Here is a 14,944-nt window from a genome sequence, read left to right as displayed (position 1 = left end):
CTTAATGTCGCAAACTTTTCAGTGTACGGGTCTTTCACCTCCTTGGTTAAATTTATTTCTAGGTATTTTATTCTCTTTGAAGCAACTGTAAGTGGGATTGTTTTACCTAATAGCTGTTGGTGTATAGAAATGCGACAGATTTTTGTATGTTGATTTTGTATCCTACAACTTTACTGAATTTTTCGTTCTAACGGTTTTTTGGTGGAGTCTTTAGGATTTCCTCTATGTAATATGTCACCTGCAAATAGTGACAGTAGGCTGGATTCCCTGTCCTTAAGAAAAAGAGCCACAGCTGGTGTTTAATATATGTTTAATATAAGATACAGAGGATTGGCAGAGTTGGTGCAAAACCAAGAGATTCAGTTCTAGTCAGTGAGTTAACAGCCTAGACACCTGAACCAAATACCGGCCCGGCTGGCTCCAGTCCTCCAAGGCCCGCCACAAGGCACCAGCCAGAGGCCCCAAGACTGATAGAGATTCTAAGTCTTCAAGAAGTGGCTGAGCGTTCTCGTTCCCAGAGTGAATCAAAAGACTGGCCCTAGTCATCACAGCAGGTGTAATTTTCGGGACAGACTTGAGGAGAAGGGGGGGGTGCAGAACTGGACACGGGGACCCGGGTTACCGTACGCTGACGACACGCAGTAGTCCCAGAGGCTCTTGGCTTGAGTGGTTAGCCTGTCCACCTTCCCACCCATGGCTTTGCCCTCCCTGACTGTGCATGGTAGGGAAGAAGGTGGCCATCCGATTAAGGAGAAGAGGTCTTTCCAGAAGCTGTATTTGGCATGAGCGAAGGCCACTGTTGGCGCTGCCAGCGGCCGGCACAGGCACAGAGGGCCCTGAGGAGTTGGGGTGAAAGGAGGAGACTGCAGGCGGAGCGGGGAACAGCCAGCTTGGCTCTCTGCCCCAGGAGCCCAGAAGGATAAAGGCCATGCAGTAAAGGGCGACACGTGGTCCTCCTCTTTGGTCAGGCAGAGCCCCAGCACGGCCGGGAGGTGAGAGGGCTGAGGGGCACAGACTCTGCCCTCGGGCCCGAGCTTTAGGCTCATCACATTGAGGTGGTGATGCAGCGAGGGGCAAGGCAAGGAGACGGTGGTCAGGCTGGGAATCTTTGGCTCCTAGGAGCTGCCCTTGTCCTTGTCATCCACGAGGTCATACCTGTGGGAAGAAGCAGAGAAGGCTCAGGTAGAAAGGGGACTTGCGTCCTCTTAGAAATGAAGCATGACCCAGGGGCTCTTGTACTGCAGTCACTGGTTCTCCCCTCAGTATGCATTCTTTTCTCCCTTCCCATGATTGGGATTTCTCCTGCTTAACTCTCCAGGCCCAGCCCCAGCCCACCAGATGCTCACCATTGGGCCGCTCCCTGGGAAAGGTCTATCTCAGCAAGGTCCAGCTGCACCTGCATTGGAGGATGGTGTGGGCCAGATGTTACTTTGGGGTCTCCAAAGACCACATCCCATTGTCACACACTCCTGCTCCAGACCAGTGCCGAGGGGATCGGGTCACATGTATAGGAGTGTCACCTGCGGTGCTTCCTCCCTAAGTCCCTGAGGGATGACAGCCTTGCTCCCAGCAGCTTCCAAGCCTTACCTTCGCCTTGCTCATCCTCGCCCTCTTACCTTCCCCAGCAGCTCACGCTCTCTTGACATGAAGGAGGAATTAGACTTCACAGAGACATCCAGCTTTCGCTTCAGGGCCTCATCCAGGAGCAGTTCCCACTCAAATCTGGGGGAGAGGGGCGTGGGGGGAGCTGGGTATTAGAGGTCGGGGTTCCCTCCCGAGCTGCCCAGCTCCGCCTGAATGCCTACTGACTGACCGTTCATTGAATTCAGGGTTCAGGGTCCTCTTCTTCTGTGAGGTCTTCCTCTTGGTGCCCCGGTTCTTGTCTGGCAGTAGCAACAGTGACACATAGGGGTCAGGGGGGTCCCGTCCATTCTGTCGAAGGGCCCTGCACAGGAAGGTGAAGGTGAGAAGGCAGCCCCAGGGGAGGGCGGCCAGGAGCCGGGACGGGAGGGCGGACGGGGGTCTCACCGGCAGCTGTGAACAATGCTGACCAGCTTCCGTTCTTCACCGTAGTACCAGACGGTCAGTCTCACCTGGCCCAGCGGCCCGGCGGGGGCCTCCAGGGCGCTGTGGGGAGACGGAGACAGGGCTGGGAGAGGGCAGTGCCCAGGGAGCCCGCAGCTCATCCTGCACATTCCCGGCCCCTCACCTGTCACCGTGTGGCAGGCGCTGCCGCAGCTCTGGCGCTGAGGGGGCGCTGTGCGGGAGGCCCCCCCAGAGCTCCGGGTCTTCGCTCAGAGAGGAGGAGCTGCGGCTGTGGGCTTCCACTCCCGAGTGCTGCGATACCAGGATCTGGGCAGGCGAGAGAGCGGTGAGCAGCCCCTGGCTGCGAGAACACGGCCCCTGGTCTCCGTCCCCCCTCGGCCCGTCACGTCCTGGCACTCACCCCAAGCTGTGCCCTCAGGAGCACCTGCCCTTGACCACTGTTAAGTGTGAACCAGCGGTCCAGGCAGAGCTGGTCAGCCGCGAGTAGCTCCGAGAGGGGCAGCGAGAGCGAGCCCAACGTGCCCATCCCCTCACCCCGCACCTGTGGAATCAAGAGGCAAATGATTTAACCCTGGTGTTCTAGGTCCAAACGCTTGGGTGGTTTTGGAGAGAGACTCCCCTTTGTGACGGCCCCAGGGCAGCCATGTTGCTGGCCCCGCTTCCTTTCCTAACCAGACTGGACTGTGCTCTACTTCCTAAGCTGTCACAGATTACACCCGAGGGCTGTCATAGCTGCCCAGGGTGGAGAAAAAGAACAGCAAACATGGAATTGCATGGTTCCTGCCCAGCCACCCCTCATTTCCACACTCCAGATGGAAGGACCTGCAAACCCTTCCTGTCTTCTGAGTTCTAGCATCATTCTAGCTAATACGCCTGTATGTCTCCTGATTTGCCAGCTTTAGTATCTCCTCATTCCCGGCTGTGCGAGGGCAGGAACGGAGCTCACGGACATCTCTGCCAGTGCTGGGAACAGTTACGTTATTCTAAGGTCTCTTGGTTTCTGTTGACGTAATTCTCTAATTATTTTACCAATTTCAGAAGGTCTTTGACTCCTCACGCTCCAGAAGAGGAAAAGCATCCCTATATTACCTCCAGCCCCCTCTCCCGGCTCCCATACCTCTTTACTTTTGTTCACCCTTCAACCCCGTGAAATCCAGTTTCTACTCCATTTGTGCCACTGAAGTTGCTCCAAATATCAGTTACCTCAGTTTCAAAGTCATAGTCATCTCATTTTGTTTCTCTGAAACATTTGGCCACTTCCTATCTTTTCAGACCCCCTTCTGTCCTGGCAAATGCCCCCCTGCCCCGGTGACACCTCAGGCCCTCTGGCCCTCTTCCTCCGTCTGCTCCGTCACTGCGTCACTGCTCAACCGTCCCTCCTGGGTCTTCTCACTCTCCAGGCCCTCAGGCTGCTTGTTCACACCCGGGACTACGGTGCTACGGGGGCTTGCCCATGGTGCTCAAACAAGAGGGAGAGGCAAGAACACCATACCTTCTGGATGGCTGTCTCCCCTTGGATGGTCTCAGAGATCTCAAATTCAAAAACTCCTGCTTTGCGACTGCCTTCAGCTCAGGTCATGATCCTGGAGTCCTGGGATCGAGTCCCACGTCGGGCTCCCTGCTCAGCAGGGAGTCTGCTTCTCCCTCCGACCCTACCCCCTCTTGGGCCCTCTCTTTCCCTCTCTCTCTCTCTCAAATAAATAAAATCTTAAAAACAAAAAAACAAAAAAACTCCCGCTTTGTCCCTTCCCTGTGTTAGCAATGGCACCCTTCTCTGTCCCGCTACCCCAGGCGAAAAACCCAGGAGTCCACTTCTAGGCTGTTCCTTCTTTCTCCCCCCACGTCAAAATAACCACCACTAAATACCATCGGCCAGATGCCTGGGTGGCTCAGTCGTTAAGCGTCAGCCTTCGGCTCAGGTCATGGTCCCGGGGTCCTGGGATCGAGCCCCGCATTGGGCTCCCTGCTCGGTGGGAAGCTTGCTTCTCCCTCTCCCACTCCCCTTGCTTGTGTTCCTGCTCTCTCTCTCTCTCTCTCTTTCTGTCAAATAAATAAAATCTTTAGGGCGCCTGGGTGGCTCAGTTGGTTGGGCAACTGCCTTCGGCTCAGGTCATGATCCTAGAGTCCTGGGATCGAGTCCCGCATCAGGCTCCTTGCTCAGCAGGGAGTCTGCTTCTCCCTCTGACCCTCCCCCCTCTCATGCTCTATCTCATTCTCTGTCTCAAATAAATAAATAAAATCTTAAAAAAAAATTTTTTTAAGAAAAAAATAAAATCTTTAAATAAATAAAATAAAATAAATACCATCGGCCTTCACCATGTCTTGCTTCAGAGCCTGATAGCTGACCTCCCTGCCTCCAGCACCATCTTCCTTCAGTCCACCCTTCGCCCTGCTGTCAGCAGGATCTTTGTAAAGGGCAAATCTGGGTATGTCACCCCTCACTCCTTCAAATGTTTCCCTATGCCTTTAGGATAAATCCACATTCTTAGCATAAGAGTCAGGAGCCCTTTTCCTCCTGCTCCTCTCTGCCTCTTGGATCTAGTTTGCCTTCTTTCTCCTCATTCCCTTCTCTGCCTGAGACTTTTCCTTCTCTTCTTGGTTGGAGCCTGTTTACCCTTAAGCTCGGGGGTCGTCTGGGGCTGCGCTCCTGTCTCCGCCGTTTCCCCTCAGTGCCTTTCACCGTGGCACTTGTCAAGATAAGAACTAAATCTTCTCTCTGAATGCCCGGTGCGTGGTTCAGTGCCTAGCCCGTGGTGGCAAAATGTTCATAGAATGAATTTATGGTACCTGCAGCTCCAGGCTCTCAGTGTTCGGTTTCCTGATGAGAAAGGAGGCACTCTCGTCCCAGACAGGGGCCGAAGTTTGGGCAATCATCTGGTGGAGATGAGGGGTTATGGTCAGTGCTTGGAACGCTCTCCTCTGCAGCTCTCATCCCTCCCAGATAGCCCTGCGCCATTTCCTAATACCTTCGTCTTATGAGAAGTATCTCCGACGGTGAGAGTAGCGTAAGGGCTGGGAGGCTTGGTCCCTTTTCGGAGCTAGAGAGAGAGTATCGTGTTGAATATTTTTTTTTTTTTTTAAAGATTTTATTTATTTATTTGACAGAGAGAGAAAGAGCACAAGTAGGCAGAGAGGCAGGCAGAGGGAGAGGGAGAAGCAGGCTCCCCGCTGAGCAGGGAGCCCGATGTGGGGCTCGATCCCAGGACCCTGGGATCATGACCTGAGCCGAAGGCAGCCGCTTAACCGACTGAGCCACCCAGGCGCCCCTATTGCATTGAATATTAAATACGGTCTTACACGGTGAGGCCTTACACGGTGAGGCCGATCTCCCGCTCCCCTCACAGATCACATCCCCGGCCAGCGAGCAGGTCCCCGTGGTCACTTGACAGCCACCACCCTCCTGGCCTTGAAGAGACCATTCTTCCCACCCCAGCACCACCCTGGGAAAGAGGAATTTGGAATTTACTACTCCAGATGGCCCAGGAGCATCCAAACCCGAGGGAGGCGGAGGAAGGGCCGGGGCTACGGGGCGCGGGGAGCGGCTCTCACCGGCAGCTCGTCCGCCCGCTCCAGATACACGGACAGCAGGGCCGCCGCCAGCTCGGCGCTCTTCTGCGTCTGGATCAGACTGTTCACCTGCAGCACCTGCAGGAGGACACGGCGGCCTTGCGGAGCCGAGCCGGACACGCCGCGCCCGCCGTCACCCGCCGTCACCCAGCCGGAGCCCCCTCCCTACCTCCTCTAACTCGGCGGCCGTGGGCCGGGGTGTCAGACGCTCCAGACGCAAGTGCAGGCGGCCAGATGGCACGTCCTCCAGGGTCAGCCACTGCGGACGCAGGCGGGCTTAAGACTTCGGGGCGTGGGGACCGAGGGGCTAGGGGACTGAGACGTGGGTCACGGTCAGGAGGGGTCACGAAGGCCTTGCTCACCTCATCGAGGAAGCCGGTGTTGAGGACCGCGGTGAGACTCACTTTGCACCTGTGGAGGAGAAAAAGAGAACAAGAGGCCAGTGGTCAGAGCCCAGCCTCCATCTCCCCAGAGCCAGACTCCCGTGGCCTGCGGAGGCCTCGCCTGCCTTCCCCTCCGGACCCTCACCCTCTCACCTGCCCAGAAAGTCATCCTTGTCCAGGTCCTTGTCAAAAACCTCAATGTCTAGCTCTTGGCCTGGAATTGATGTGACAATCACCTAGTGGGAGAAAACAGTGCAAAGACGGGTTGTGTCTTTTTCTTCTTCAAATGACTGGGAACCTTGCCCTCAACCACCCGAACCCCAGACGGCTTTCGGACCACTCTGAGAGCTAGAGGGAAGAAGAAGGGACTCGGAGGAGTCCTGGCTGCTCAGTTCTGACCTCAAAAACCTCATTCCAGCGGGGATTGAGATCTTCCCGAACAACACGGCTCCGGAAGCTTCGTCCTGCCAGCTTTAGTTTGACATAGGGGTCTGACTTGCCCTTCACCAGTCCCCCCAAGAAACGGTCTTTGGCAATCAGGTCCTGGGCCTCTAATACATGGATCCGAAGCACATTCTGCAAAAGGGACAGATTGAGGCACCAGATGGCAGTCAGAGAGAAACCTGTCAAAACCAGCCCTGAACCAGGCTTTGCACACCTAGGCAACAGACCCTAGCTAGTCCTTTCCAGATCTAGACTCACCTCTGTCCCAAAGTGACTATCAGGAGTAGTGTGAGAAGGTCGAGGTGGGACATCCACGCTGCTGCCTGTCTGGGGGCTCTCGCTGTCCAGGTCCCAAGCCCCAGGAGTTCCAGGCACAGTGGGAAAGTGCACTTCTGATGAATCCAAGTACAAGATCTGGGGAGGGTGGTGTACTTGTCCAATCGAAGAAGCGGAGCGAGCCACCAGCAGGCAAGGGATGTGGGGGTTGGGGGCAGAGCAGAGGCTCGGAAAACGGGTCCCTGCCTTGGCTGGGCTCATCTCTAGAGGGTTCCTTCCACACTCATGCTACTCATACACCATTTTTTCCCCAGTTTGGTCAACAAACATTTTTTTGTGTGCCTGCTAGGTGCTTCCACATACACTAGCTCGTTAGGTCTTAGAGGATTCCTCTTCTTTACTCTTAGTACCAAGGAATCTACAAGGCCCCTCACCACCCTCAGCGCTTCCTCTGTCTCCGTACCCTCATAACCAGTTTCATGTAGAGCCTGGAGTTTGGGCCAGAGCTGCTGAGCTGGAACCACTGGTCCAAGGTGAGTTCAGGGGCAGTCAGCAGGCGAGCCAGCGGCAGGGTCAGTGCCCCTAACGTCAGAGCCCTGGAGTCATCCTTCACCTAGAGGCACAGGAAGAGGAGGAAGAGGGGATGTGGTGAAGTAGGAAGACAGAGACATAATCATTTCAATGAAGGATCATTGACCATAAAATCACTTTTATTTTTTATTTATTTTTAAAGATTTTATTTATTTGACAGAGAGAGAGAGACAGCGAGAGAGGGAACACAAGCAGGGGGAGTGGGAGAGGGAGAAGCAGGCCTCTGACTGAGCAGGGAGCCCGATCCGGGGCTCGATCCCAGGACCCTGGGATCATGACCTGAGCCGAAGGCAGACACTTAACGACTGAGCCATTCAGGTGCCCAAAATCACTCATTTTAAGTATACAACTCTCAGGTATGAAGAATGATTCTAGGGACGCCCGGGTGGCTCAGTCGATTAAGCATCTGCCTTTGGCTCAGGTCATGATTCCAGGATCCTGGGATCGAGTCCCACATCGGGCTCCCTGCTCAATGGGGAGCCTGCTTCTCCCTCTGCCTGCCGCTCCCCCCTGCTTGTGTGGTCTCTCCTCTGACAAATAAATAAAATCTTAAAAAAAAAAAATTACTCTGGGGCGCCTGGGTGGCTCAGTCAGTTAAGCATCTGCCTTTGGCTCAGGTCATGATCCCAGAGTCCTGGGATGGAGTCTTGCATCAGGCCCCCCGCTCAGCAGGGAGTCTGCTTCTCCCTCTGCCCATCCCCTCTGCTTGTGCACGCGTACTTTCTCTCAAAAATAAATTAATTTAAAAAAATGATTCTAAAAGTTTAGGGGTACCTGGGTGGCTCAGTCAGTTAAGCGTCTGCCTTCGGCTCAGGTCATGATCTCCAGGTCCTGGGATCGAGTCCCATGTCAGGCTCCCTGCTCAGTGGGGAGTCTGCTTCTCCCTCTCCCTCTGCCCCTCCCCTCCACTCATGCGCTCTCAAATAAATAAAATATTTAAAAAAGAAGTTTGTTAAGCAATATCTCTACCCAGCATAGGGCTTGAATTCATATCCCCAAGATCAAGAGTTGCATGCTCTTCTAACTGAGCCAGCCAAGTGCCCCTATAAAGAATGATTCTAGAGGGGTGCCTGGGTGGCTCAGCTGGTTGACTGACTCTTGGTTTTGGCTCATATCATGATCTCAGGGTCCTGGGATTGAGCCCCACATCAGGCTCTGCACTCACGGGGGAGTCTGCTTGAGATTCTCTCTCTCCCTCTGTCCTCCAGCCCATTCGCACATGCGCTCTCCAAAATAAAAAAATACTAAAAAAAAATAACAATTCTAGAGAGACCGTTGGGAAGAGTGGGGAGCATGAAGGAGATGGAGAGTCTAGGTAGATGGACTGGAATATGATCAAAGGGAAGAGAGAGGGACGTGGTACAGACCTGGGAAGGCAGAAGAGGGTATTCAGGAGGGGCTCAGGAGGTGATTATCTCACCTGCACATCGAGCTCCTGGCTTCGAGGATCTTGTAAGAAGAACCGGAAAGCCTCCTCCCACACCGGGCCGTTGGTGCAGTAGACAGCCTGGAGGTGCACAGGGTGGGATCAAGGGTGCATACTGCAGTACCATTCCTGTTTTTCCAGAAAATCTTTGCCTTTACAGGCAGCCCAAAGGGGAGACTTCATCCGAAGAACAGTCCTCCCACCCAGATGTGCGTGCGTGCGTGCGCGCACACACACACACAATCTCCCACAGTGCTGTCCTAGCCCTCACCTTGCTCTCCTGGGTCATATCCTGAATTGAGAGTTGTACCATGGGGTTGGGTTCCTTGTTCCCCTTCTTCAGCTGTGGGGGTAGAATTCAGAAGTCACCATCTTGGGTGTTTTTGGCTTTGTCTCAGTGAAGGAAGGTGGGCTCTCAGAATCTTTTCCCTGAGGTGGCTCTGATCCCCTCCTTGGAACCCTTGTGTTACATGCCGCTGCTTCTGAAGCCGAGTGGGGGAGGGGCAAGAGCGGGTATGGGAATGCTGCATCCAGAGCTTCCTGTTCAGCCGCCCTCAGAAGCCACACTCACAGGAAGATCCTGGGCCCGATCCAGATAGACAACTAAGATGGCGGCTGATGGGGGCTCTGGGCGGGAGGAGATTCCTCGATTCCACTGCAGAACCTGGAGGGAAGGCGGCGGTGGGAGTAGTCAGACCCTTGCCCTCTAGTCCTTGATATTTCCAGCTTCCTATTTCCCACGTTGGTTACCTGCTCCAGTTTTTCTGCATTTGGTAAAAGTGACAGCCATTCTAGCTTTAAGTGAACTTGGCCTTGCCCACCTTGCAGAGGAAACCACTGGCGGGAGAGGCAGAAGAAAGTGAGGTATAACAGAGATCAGATACTCACACAACCTCTTCCCCACCGATGTAGCAAGACGTCAGCCCAGTGGGTGAGACCCCGCTCCCTCTTCCTCTTCTCTAACTTACGTCATCCAGTACCGCAGCCTGCAATACCTTCCCCACGTCCAGCTTCATCCTGGGGGGGGGGCAGTGAGTAGGGAAAAAGGGGAGACTTGTAACTAGGAGCGTGTCATGGGTCCTCCACTCACCCACCTAGAAATAAGTGGCCAATCTCAGACTCCCTTCTTATACTCAGCAGATACTTTGTGTGTGTGCGTGTGTGTGTGCGCGTGTGCGTGTGTGTGTGTGTGTACACGGGCACGCATGGTGGAGGCGAGGGGTGGGTAGGGCGGGAAGGAAAATGATACACAATTCTCAGGTCTGGAAAAGGACCGTAATTACCTCTGTGACCCTGGTAGCACTGAGGCTTTAGAATCCTAACACAGGCAGAGTCTCACCTGCCCAGAAAGTCATCTTTGTCTGGATCCTTGTCAAACACCTCCACCTCGATCTCCTGCCCTGGGACCTCATGCACCATCACCTGAAGGACACACAGGGACAAGGGTCTCATGGGCTACATTATGAGGATCATCCAGTCAGCATCTTCTCTCACGGCTGGTCCCCAGGGCCTCCCCCATTTGACAGTCCCACTCCTCAGCTCTCCCACCTCGTAAGTCTCTCCCCACTGGGGGTTGAGGTCCTCATCAATGACTCGACTGCAGAATGCCTGGGTGCCCACTCGCACAAGTGCATAGGGGTCTGACTTGCCCTCAATCAGGCCCTTCACGTATTTGTCCTTGGAGCCCAGGCCTCGGGCAGCCAGCAGGTGAATCCGAATAATGCCCTGTGCAGAGGAATCAGATCATGAGAAACTAAGGACCCAGAAGAGGTTCCTGAGAGGAGGACTTATTGGATGGAGGAGAGGCCATACCCTGGGAAGAGGGGAACGCAACTGGGCCACATCATGAAGGTCAGGCACAAGGGGCACCAATAATCGGTTGGGCAACACCAGGAAGGTGGCAATGGAGTCCATGATCATGGTGTCAGAGAGGGAGCTGAACGGGGGAGTAGAAAAGGAGGTGAGTGTGGCCCCAACTTCCAATATCCCCCCAACCCCAGCTCCGTTTCCCACAACCAAGAGAGACCTAAAGCTAGAGGGACATCCTTTCTTGAGGATCCTTTTTTGCTACTCTTCTCCCCGGATCCCCCACCTACTGCTCTGAACCTTCCCTGCCGTCCCAGCTCTTCGTTTTCTGTTCACCCCACGAAGCAGCCTGCAGCCCTCTTCGCTCTCTACCCAAACGCGTGCTCCCCCACAGGAGGAAAATCACAGTATGGAACTTCTCAGGGGTATTTGTCATCTCTCCAGCGAGGATGATCAAGGCTCCTGGAGGGTAGTGGCTGCATCGTTTCCTGTTTTGTATCCCAAAAACCTGCAGCCCAGCGCTGGAACATTGAGATGCTCAATAAATCCTTGACACCTGAGTCCTGGGATATCCAGGAGGTTGGTCATCCCCGTCCAGTTGATATCTAGGGTCTGGAAGGAAAGAGCAGTGGGATCAGGACAGAGGACATGGTGGCATGGTCACACCCATCCAACAGTTGCCAGACCCCTCAGCCCTTCCTCCCCCAAGCCCCAGAGCTGGCCACCCTCTCCCTCCCAATCCTGTTTTCCCTGCTTCCCCATTCCCCTCAATGTTCTCCCTTACCGGACGTCGGATGAAGAACATCGACACAGCCCCCACGATAGGAAGGTCCCCCATGAGTGGCTCGAGAATCACCCGTAAGACACCATGTAGCTGGGGCAAGAGAAGAACATAGCATTTCTCCACAAAACGCCACCTTTCCGCCCCAAACTTCCCCAGCCTTGATTTTTCCAACATCCCACTTCCCCACATCTGATGAAATTTAGGGCAAAGGCTCCCTATTATGGGGGCCCCTGACATCTGCCCCACCTGCATGCCTTTGACTCCTGCTTTGCAGAAATATTTCTTCACTTCCACATCAATTTGCACATCACCTACATAACTGGTGGTTGATAAGAAAGAGAACAAAGAGAGTTGGTACTGGGCTGAACTGGGGGGAGAGGGGATGAAGCGGTCAGAGTGACCAGGATCCTGTTGAATGGGAGGCTGGAAGAATGAGCGGTATTACCTGATGTTCAAATCCAACAGGATCTGTTCTTTGCTCCGACCAGGGTGAACCTTGACACCTACGATACGAAATGGCTGTGGAGAGAGAAATTCTTAAGAGAGAGAAAAGGGAAAGGGGGGAGTATCTCAGCCCCTTCTGGGCCACCCACCTTCCCTGCCCTGTCTCCTTCCTCCCGTTACTTTCCTTCCTACGTACATACCTTTTCACCCAGTTCCACTCGTGTAAATGTAAATGTCTGCAGATGGGTGTTAGAGCCTCGAACAGCCGGGGCCACAGTTTCAGCCAGAAGCTTCTCCATGTACTGCCCCAGAAAGGGCCACACCTGGGCCACAATCTGGAAGGAGAGGGAACCTGTCATAGGAGAGCCTAATCATCCCCCTAAAGACAAGTGCCTACAGAGGGCACTGGGGCTAGACCTGAAGCGTGGCAGGGTCTGGCTAGAGAAACGAATCCCATTCCCCGCTCATGAAAAACAGACAATCAGCGCTCACCTTATTTAGCCACTCAGCCTTTTCCACATCTGGAAAGCTGACCTGGAGGCGAGGAAGGGGGAGAGAGAGATGAGCACAGCCTCCACCTGGGGTTTCCTACTAAGATGCTGGGTGGCACGCCCACAGAGGAAAGGAGAAGCTGTGACAGGACCTCCTCACACCCAGGGTTCGGTGGTGGTGGTGGTGGTGGGTGCTGGGATGTCCAGAGCATTCACTCCTCCACAGGGTTTGGGGGTGCCGCGGTCTGATGGGGGGCCCTGACAGGCTGTCGGCCACGCAAAGTTGCTTTGTGGACAGCTGGGGGATGTGAAATGATGACAGCTGCTGGAGCAGTGGGGGAGGGAGGAGAAGGGCACATTCTTTCTGGAGGGGGAGGTCCTAACAAATCAGAGTTTAAGGAGGAAATCCTGGGATTGGAGAAGTCTTGGTCCCTTTTTGCAGCCTTCCCACCTCACCTCGGACTGGAGCTGCTTCTACACCAAGAAGGTGAAGAGGGAAGCAGCTCCTAGAGTTAGGGAGGGGCCAGAAGAGCTATTTAGGCCCTAGCCGTGTTGTTTTTCTTCTTCTTCTTCATCAGTGTGACTCCTTTTATGGGAAAGAAGGACACCTGTGCTTTGTGTTGGGGAGGAAGAGGGACAGCCGCTTCAGGAAGGAGACTGCTTTCCATGATGCGGAGCAGGAGGAACAAAGACAGTTGCTGCCTGGGCTGCACGTCCCCTGGGACGAGGTCTCCCCCTTTCCCCCTCTCCAGTCCCGGGCCTGCGCAGCACGGCCCTATCTGCCTAGTGTCAACTTTGGTTCCTCTCCTCGGCCATTCTCCCCCCAGACTGGCGCCTCTGCTGGGAAGGGCAGGAAAGCGGAGGCGGGGAGGGGCCGGGTAACGGGCGCTGCCCCAGCAGGGCCGTAGAGAAGGCAGGAGGCGAGGGCGCGCAGACCTAGGGCCCGGGTGCCCGGACCCAGCAGGCGCGGCGCGCAGTCCGGAAAAGGGTGGGGCCGACCAGGGCCGTGGAGTGTGGGCAGCGGGCACTGCAGCAGCCGCACTACCCTGCCCCCCGCACCCCCGCCCTGCGTCCCGCAGCCGCCTCTGCTGCGCTGCGGCCCAACTGCCTGGGGCTGGAAGGCGAGGGCGGGGGGGTCGGGCGGGGGCGGCGGCTCTCCTGGGCAGTGCTCCTGGGCCTGGGTCCCGGCGGGTCCCCGGGGATAAGAGCGGGAAAAGGGAGAACCTTATGACCTTATATAGGCAAAAAAAAAAAAAAAAGTCTCAAGGAAGACTGGAGAGACGAGGGAACCGCCTGAGCCGCAACGGGGATGTCCGGGAGCAGCAAGGCGCGAGCGGCACCAGAAGCGAGGAACGCTCAAGCAGCATGGCTAGGAGGGCGGGCCACGGCTGAGACCGGCTCCCCAGATGTTCTTACTGCTTGCCCAGGAGCAGAGGAAGAAGTTCTGACTCTGTGGAAGGATCGGGATCTGGGCGCGCGGAAAGGAGGGGGGAGGGGGAAGAGTGGCTACTCGGTCCCAAGAGTGGCGCGTCCCAGCAGGCAGGCGGCTAGCGGGGCGAGAGGGGAGTCTCCCTCCCGTGGTCCCAGGGTGGGGAGCTGCCTTTAGGGACAGGAGGGAGACCCCTAGAACCGGGGGACTAGGAGGGGGGCTATGCAGCACTGAGGGTGCTCGCTCACCCAGGCAGGTAGCTCTCGATGGCTCATATAAAGTGTTTTCGCCGTGAGCCGCTCCTCATCGTCCAGCAGCTGCCGCGCTACTCGAAGGCTCCGTTCTTTCTCATCGCGGACCCGGCGCCAGCCCAGGTAGAGGGCGAGACCGAAGAGCACGAAACCCACGCTGAGTCCCACTGCGCCGGCCAGGTACACCGGCACCAGCACCAGCAGCCGCCGCCCGAACGAAGTCAGCAGCGCCAGGGCCTCGCCCGCCGCGCCTGGGCTGGCAGGTTGGTTCCCAGAACTCAGGTCCGGCTTTGTGTGAGCAGCGGGGGGCTGGTCAGGGGGTTCGGAGGGAGCAGAGGGCTGGTCCACGAGGCTGGGACCGGAGCCGTCTCCAGGAGAGCGCTCCATGGTGCCGCCTCTGGGAGGACCCGCCCGACCCAGAGACCAGCTGGAGGTTGCTTAGTCTAGCGCCCAGCGGCCCCCTGCAAACAGTAAACCGCACACTGCGGGAAGGGACCCTAAGCCACGCCCCCTCGATCTGACGGCTCGGGTTGGCCGGCGCTGCACAGACCAAGGTGGAGTCAAAAGATAGAAACCCTGCCCCTCTTCCGCCGGGAGCCGGTAAGGTTCGGCAGAGGCAGGACCTCCTTGATTAGACCGGCGTGCCAAGATGGGCGGTCTGGGACGGCGGGAAAAGGAGGAAAGAGGCTACAGAGCGGCACTTGATTGGTCAGAAAGAGAAGGAGGTGTGGCGTACCGTTTAAAGAGAGGCGGACCAGGCGCTCCCCCACGTGGGATTGGAGTGCCTGCGGTATGACGTCATGCGGAGCCGCACCGCCAATTACTCTGTTTTACAGGGACTTGGGGTTGCTAAGTTGAGGGGTTGTGGAGGATCAGAATTTACTTCCACTCCATTGGGACGGTTTGGGAGGATTTGTCTGGGATTCCTACATGTTCGATTGTCAGTTTTCCCTAGTCTTCATACTCTAGGTACATTACTTATCCTTCAGTGTTTCCCTGGCTGTCC

At 55.8% G+C, this 14,944-nt stretch overlaps 1 protein-coding gene across 1 annotated transcript; it reads right to left on the bottom strand.

The window, feature by feature from the left end:
• Positions 1–293: 293 nt before the first annotated feature.
• Positions 294–14,443, bottom strand: ESYT1 (extended synaptotagmin 1). The gene is made up of 31 exons (XM_036077435.2): positions 13,936–14,443; positions 12,260–12,301; positions 11,968–12,102; positions 11,769–11,842; positions 11,570–11,642; positions 11,324–11,413; positions 11,096–11,151; positions 10,546–10,669; positions 10,282–10,458; positions 10,073–10,155; positions 9,702–9,750; positions 9,484–9,570; positions 9,305–9,397; positions 9,005–9,076; positions 8,728–8,814; positions 7,180–7,329; positions 6,699–6,854; positions 6,396–6,572; positions 6,150–6,232; positions 5,976–6,024; positions 5,783–5,872; positions 5,596–5,691; positions 5,013–5,084; positions 4,834–4,920; positions 2,447–2,587; positions 2,210–2,352; positions 2,029–2,127; positions 1,814–1,945; positions 1,617–1,722; positions 1,347–1,396; positions 294–1,155 (listed from the first exon to the last, which is right to left on the bottom strand). The coding sequence occupies exons 1-31, from the start codon at positions 14,323–14,325 to the stop codon at positions 1,116–1,118; spliced, it is 3,303 nt and encodes a 1,100-aa protein (XP_035933328.2). The 5' UTR covers positions 14,326–14,443; the 3' UTR covers positions 294–1,115.
• Positions 14,444–14,944: the final 501 nt, after the last annotated feature.

Source organism: Halichoerus grypus, chromosome 6 (genome assembly GCF_964656455.1).
Source record: "Halichoerus grypus chromosome 6, mHalGry1.hap1.1, whole genome shotgun sequence".
Classification (NCBI taxonomy): Eukaryota; Metazoa; Chordata; class Mammalia; order Carnivora; family Phocidae; genus Halichoerus; species Halichoerus grypus.
Note: the sequence above shows the minus strand (reverse complement) of the source record. Positions and strands in the feature narration are given on the sequence as shown.

Coding starts and splice junctions, on each gene's coding strand:
- ESYT1 (XM_036077435.2), bottom strand. CDS start 14,325: ATGGAGCGCTCTCCTGGAGACGGCTCCGGTCCCAGCCTCGTGGACCAG. Junction 1,723..1,813: donor AACCCTGAATTCAATGAACG/GTCAGTCAGTAG, acceptor CCTCTCCCCCAG/ATTTGAGTGGGAACTGCTCC. Junction 1,156..1,346: donor TCCCAGGGAGCGGCCCAATG/GTGAGCATCTGG, acceptor TTCTTCCCACAG/GTATGACCTCGTGGATGACA.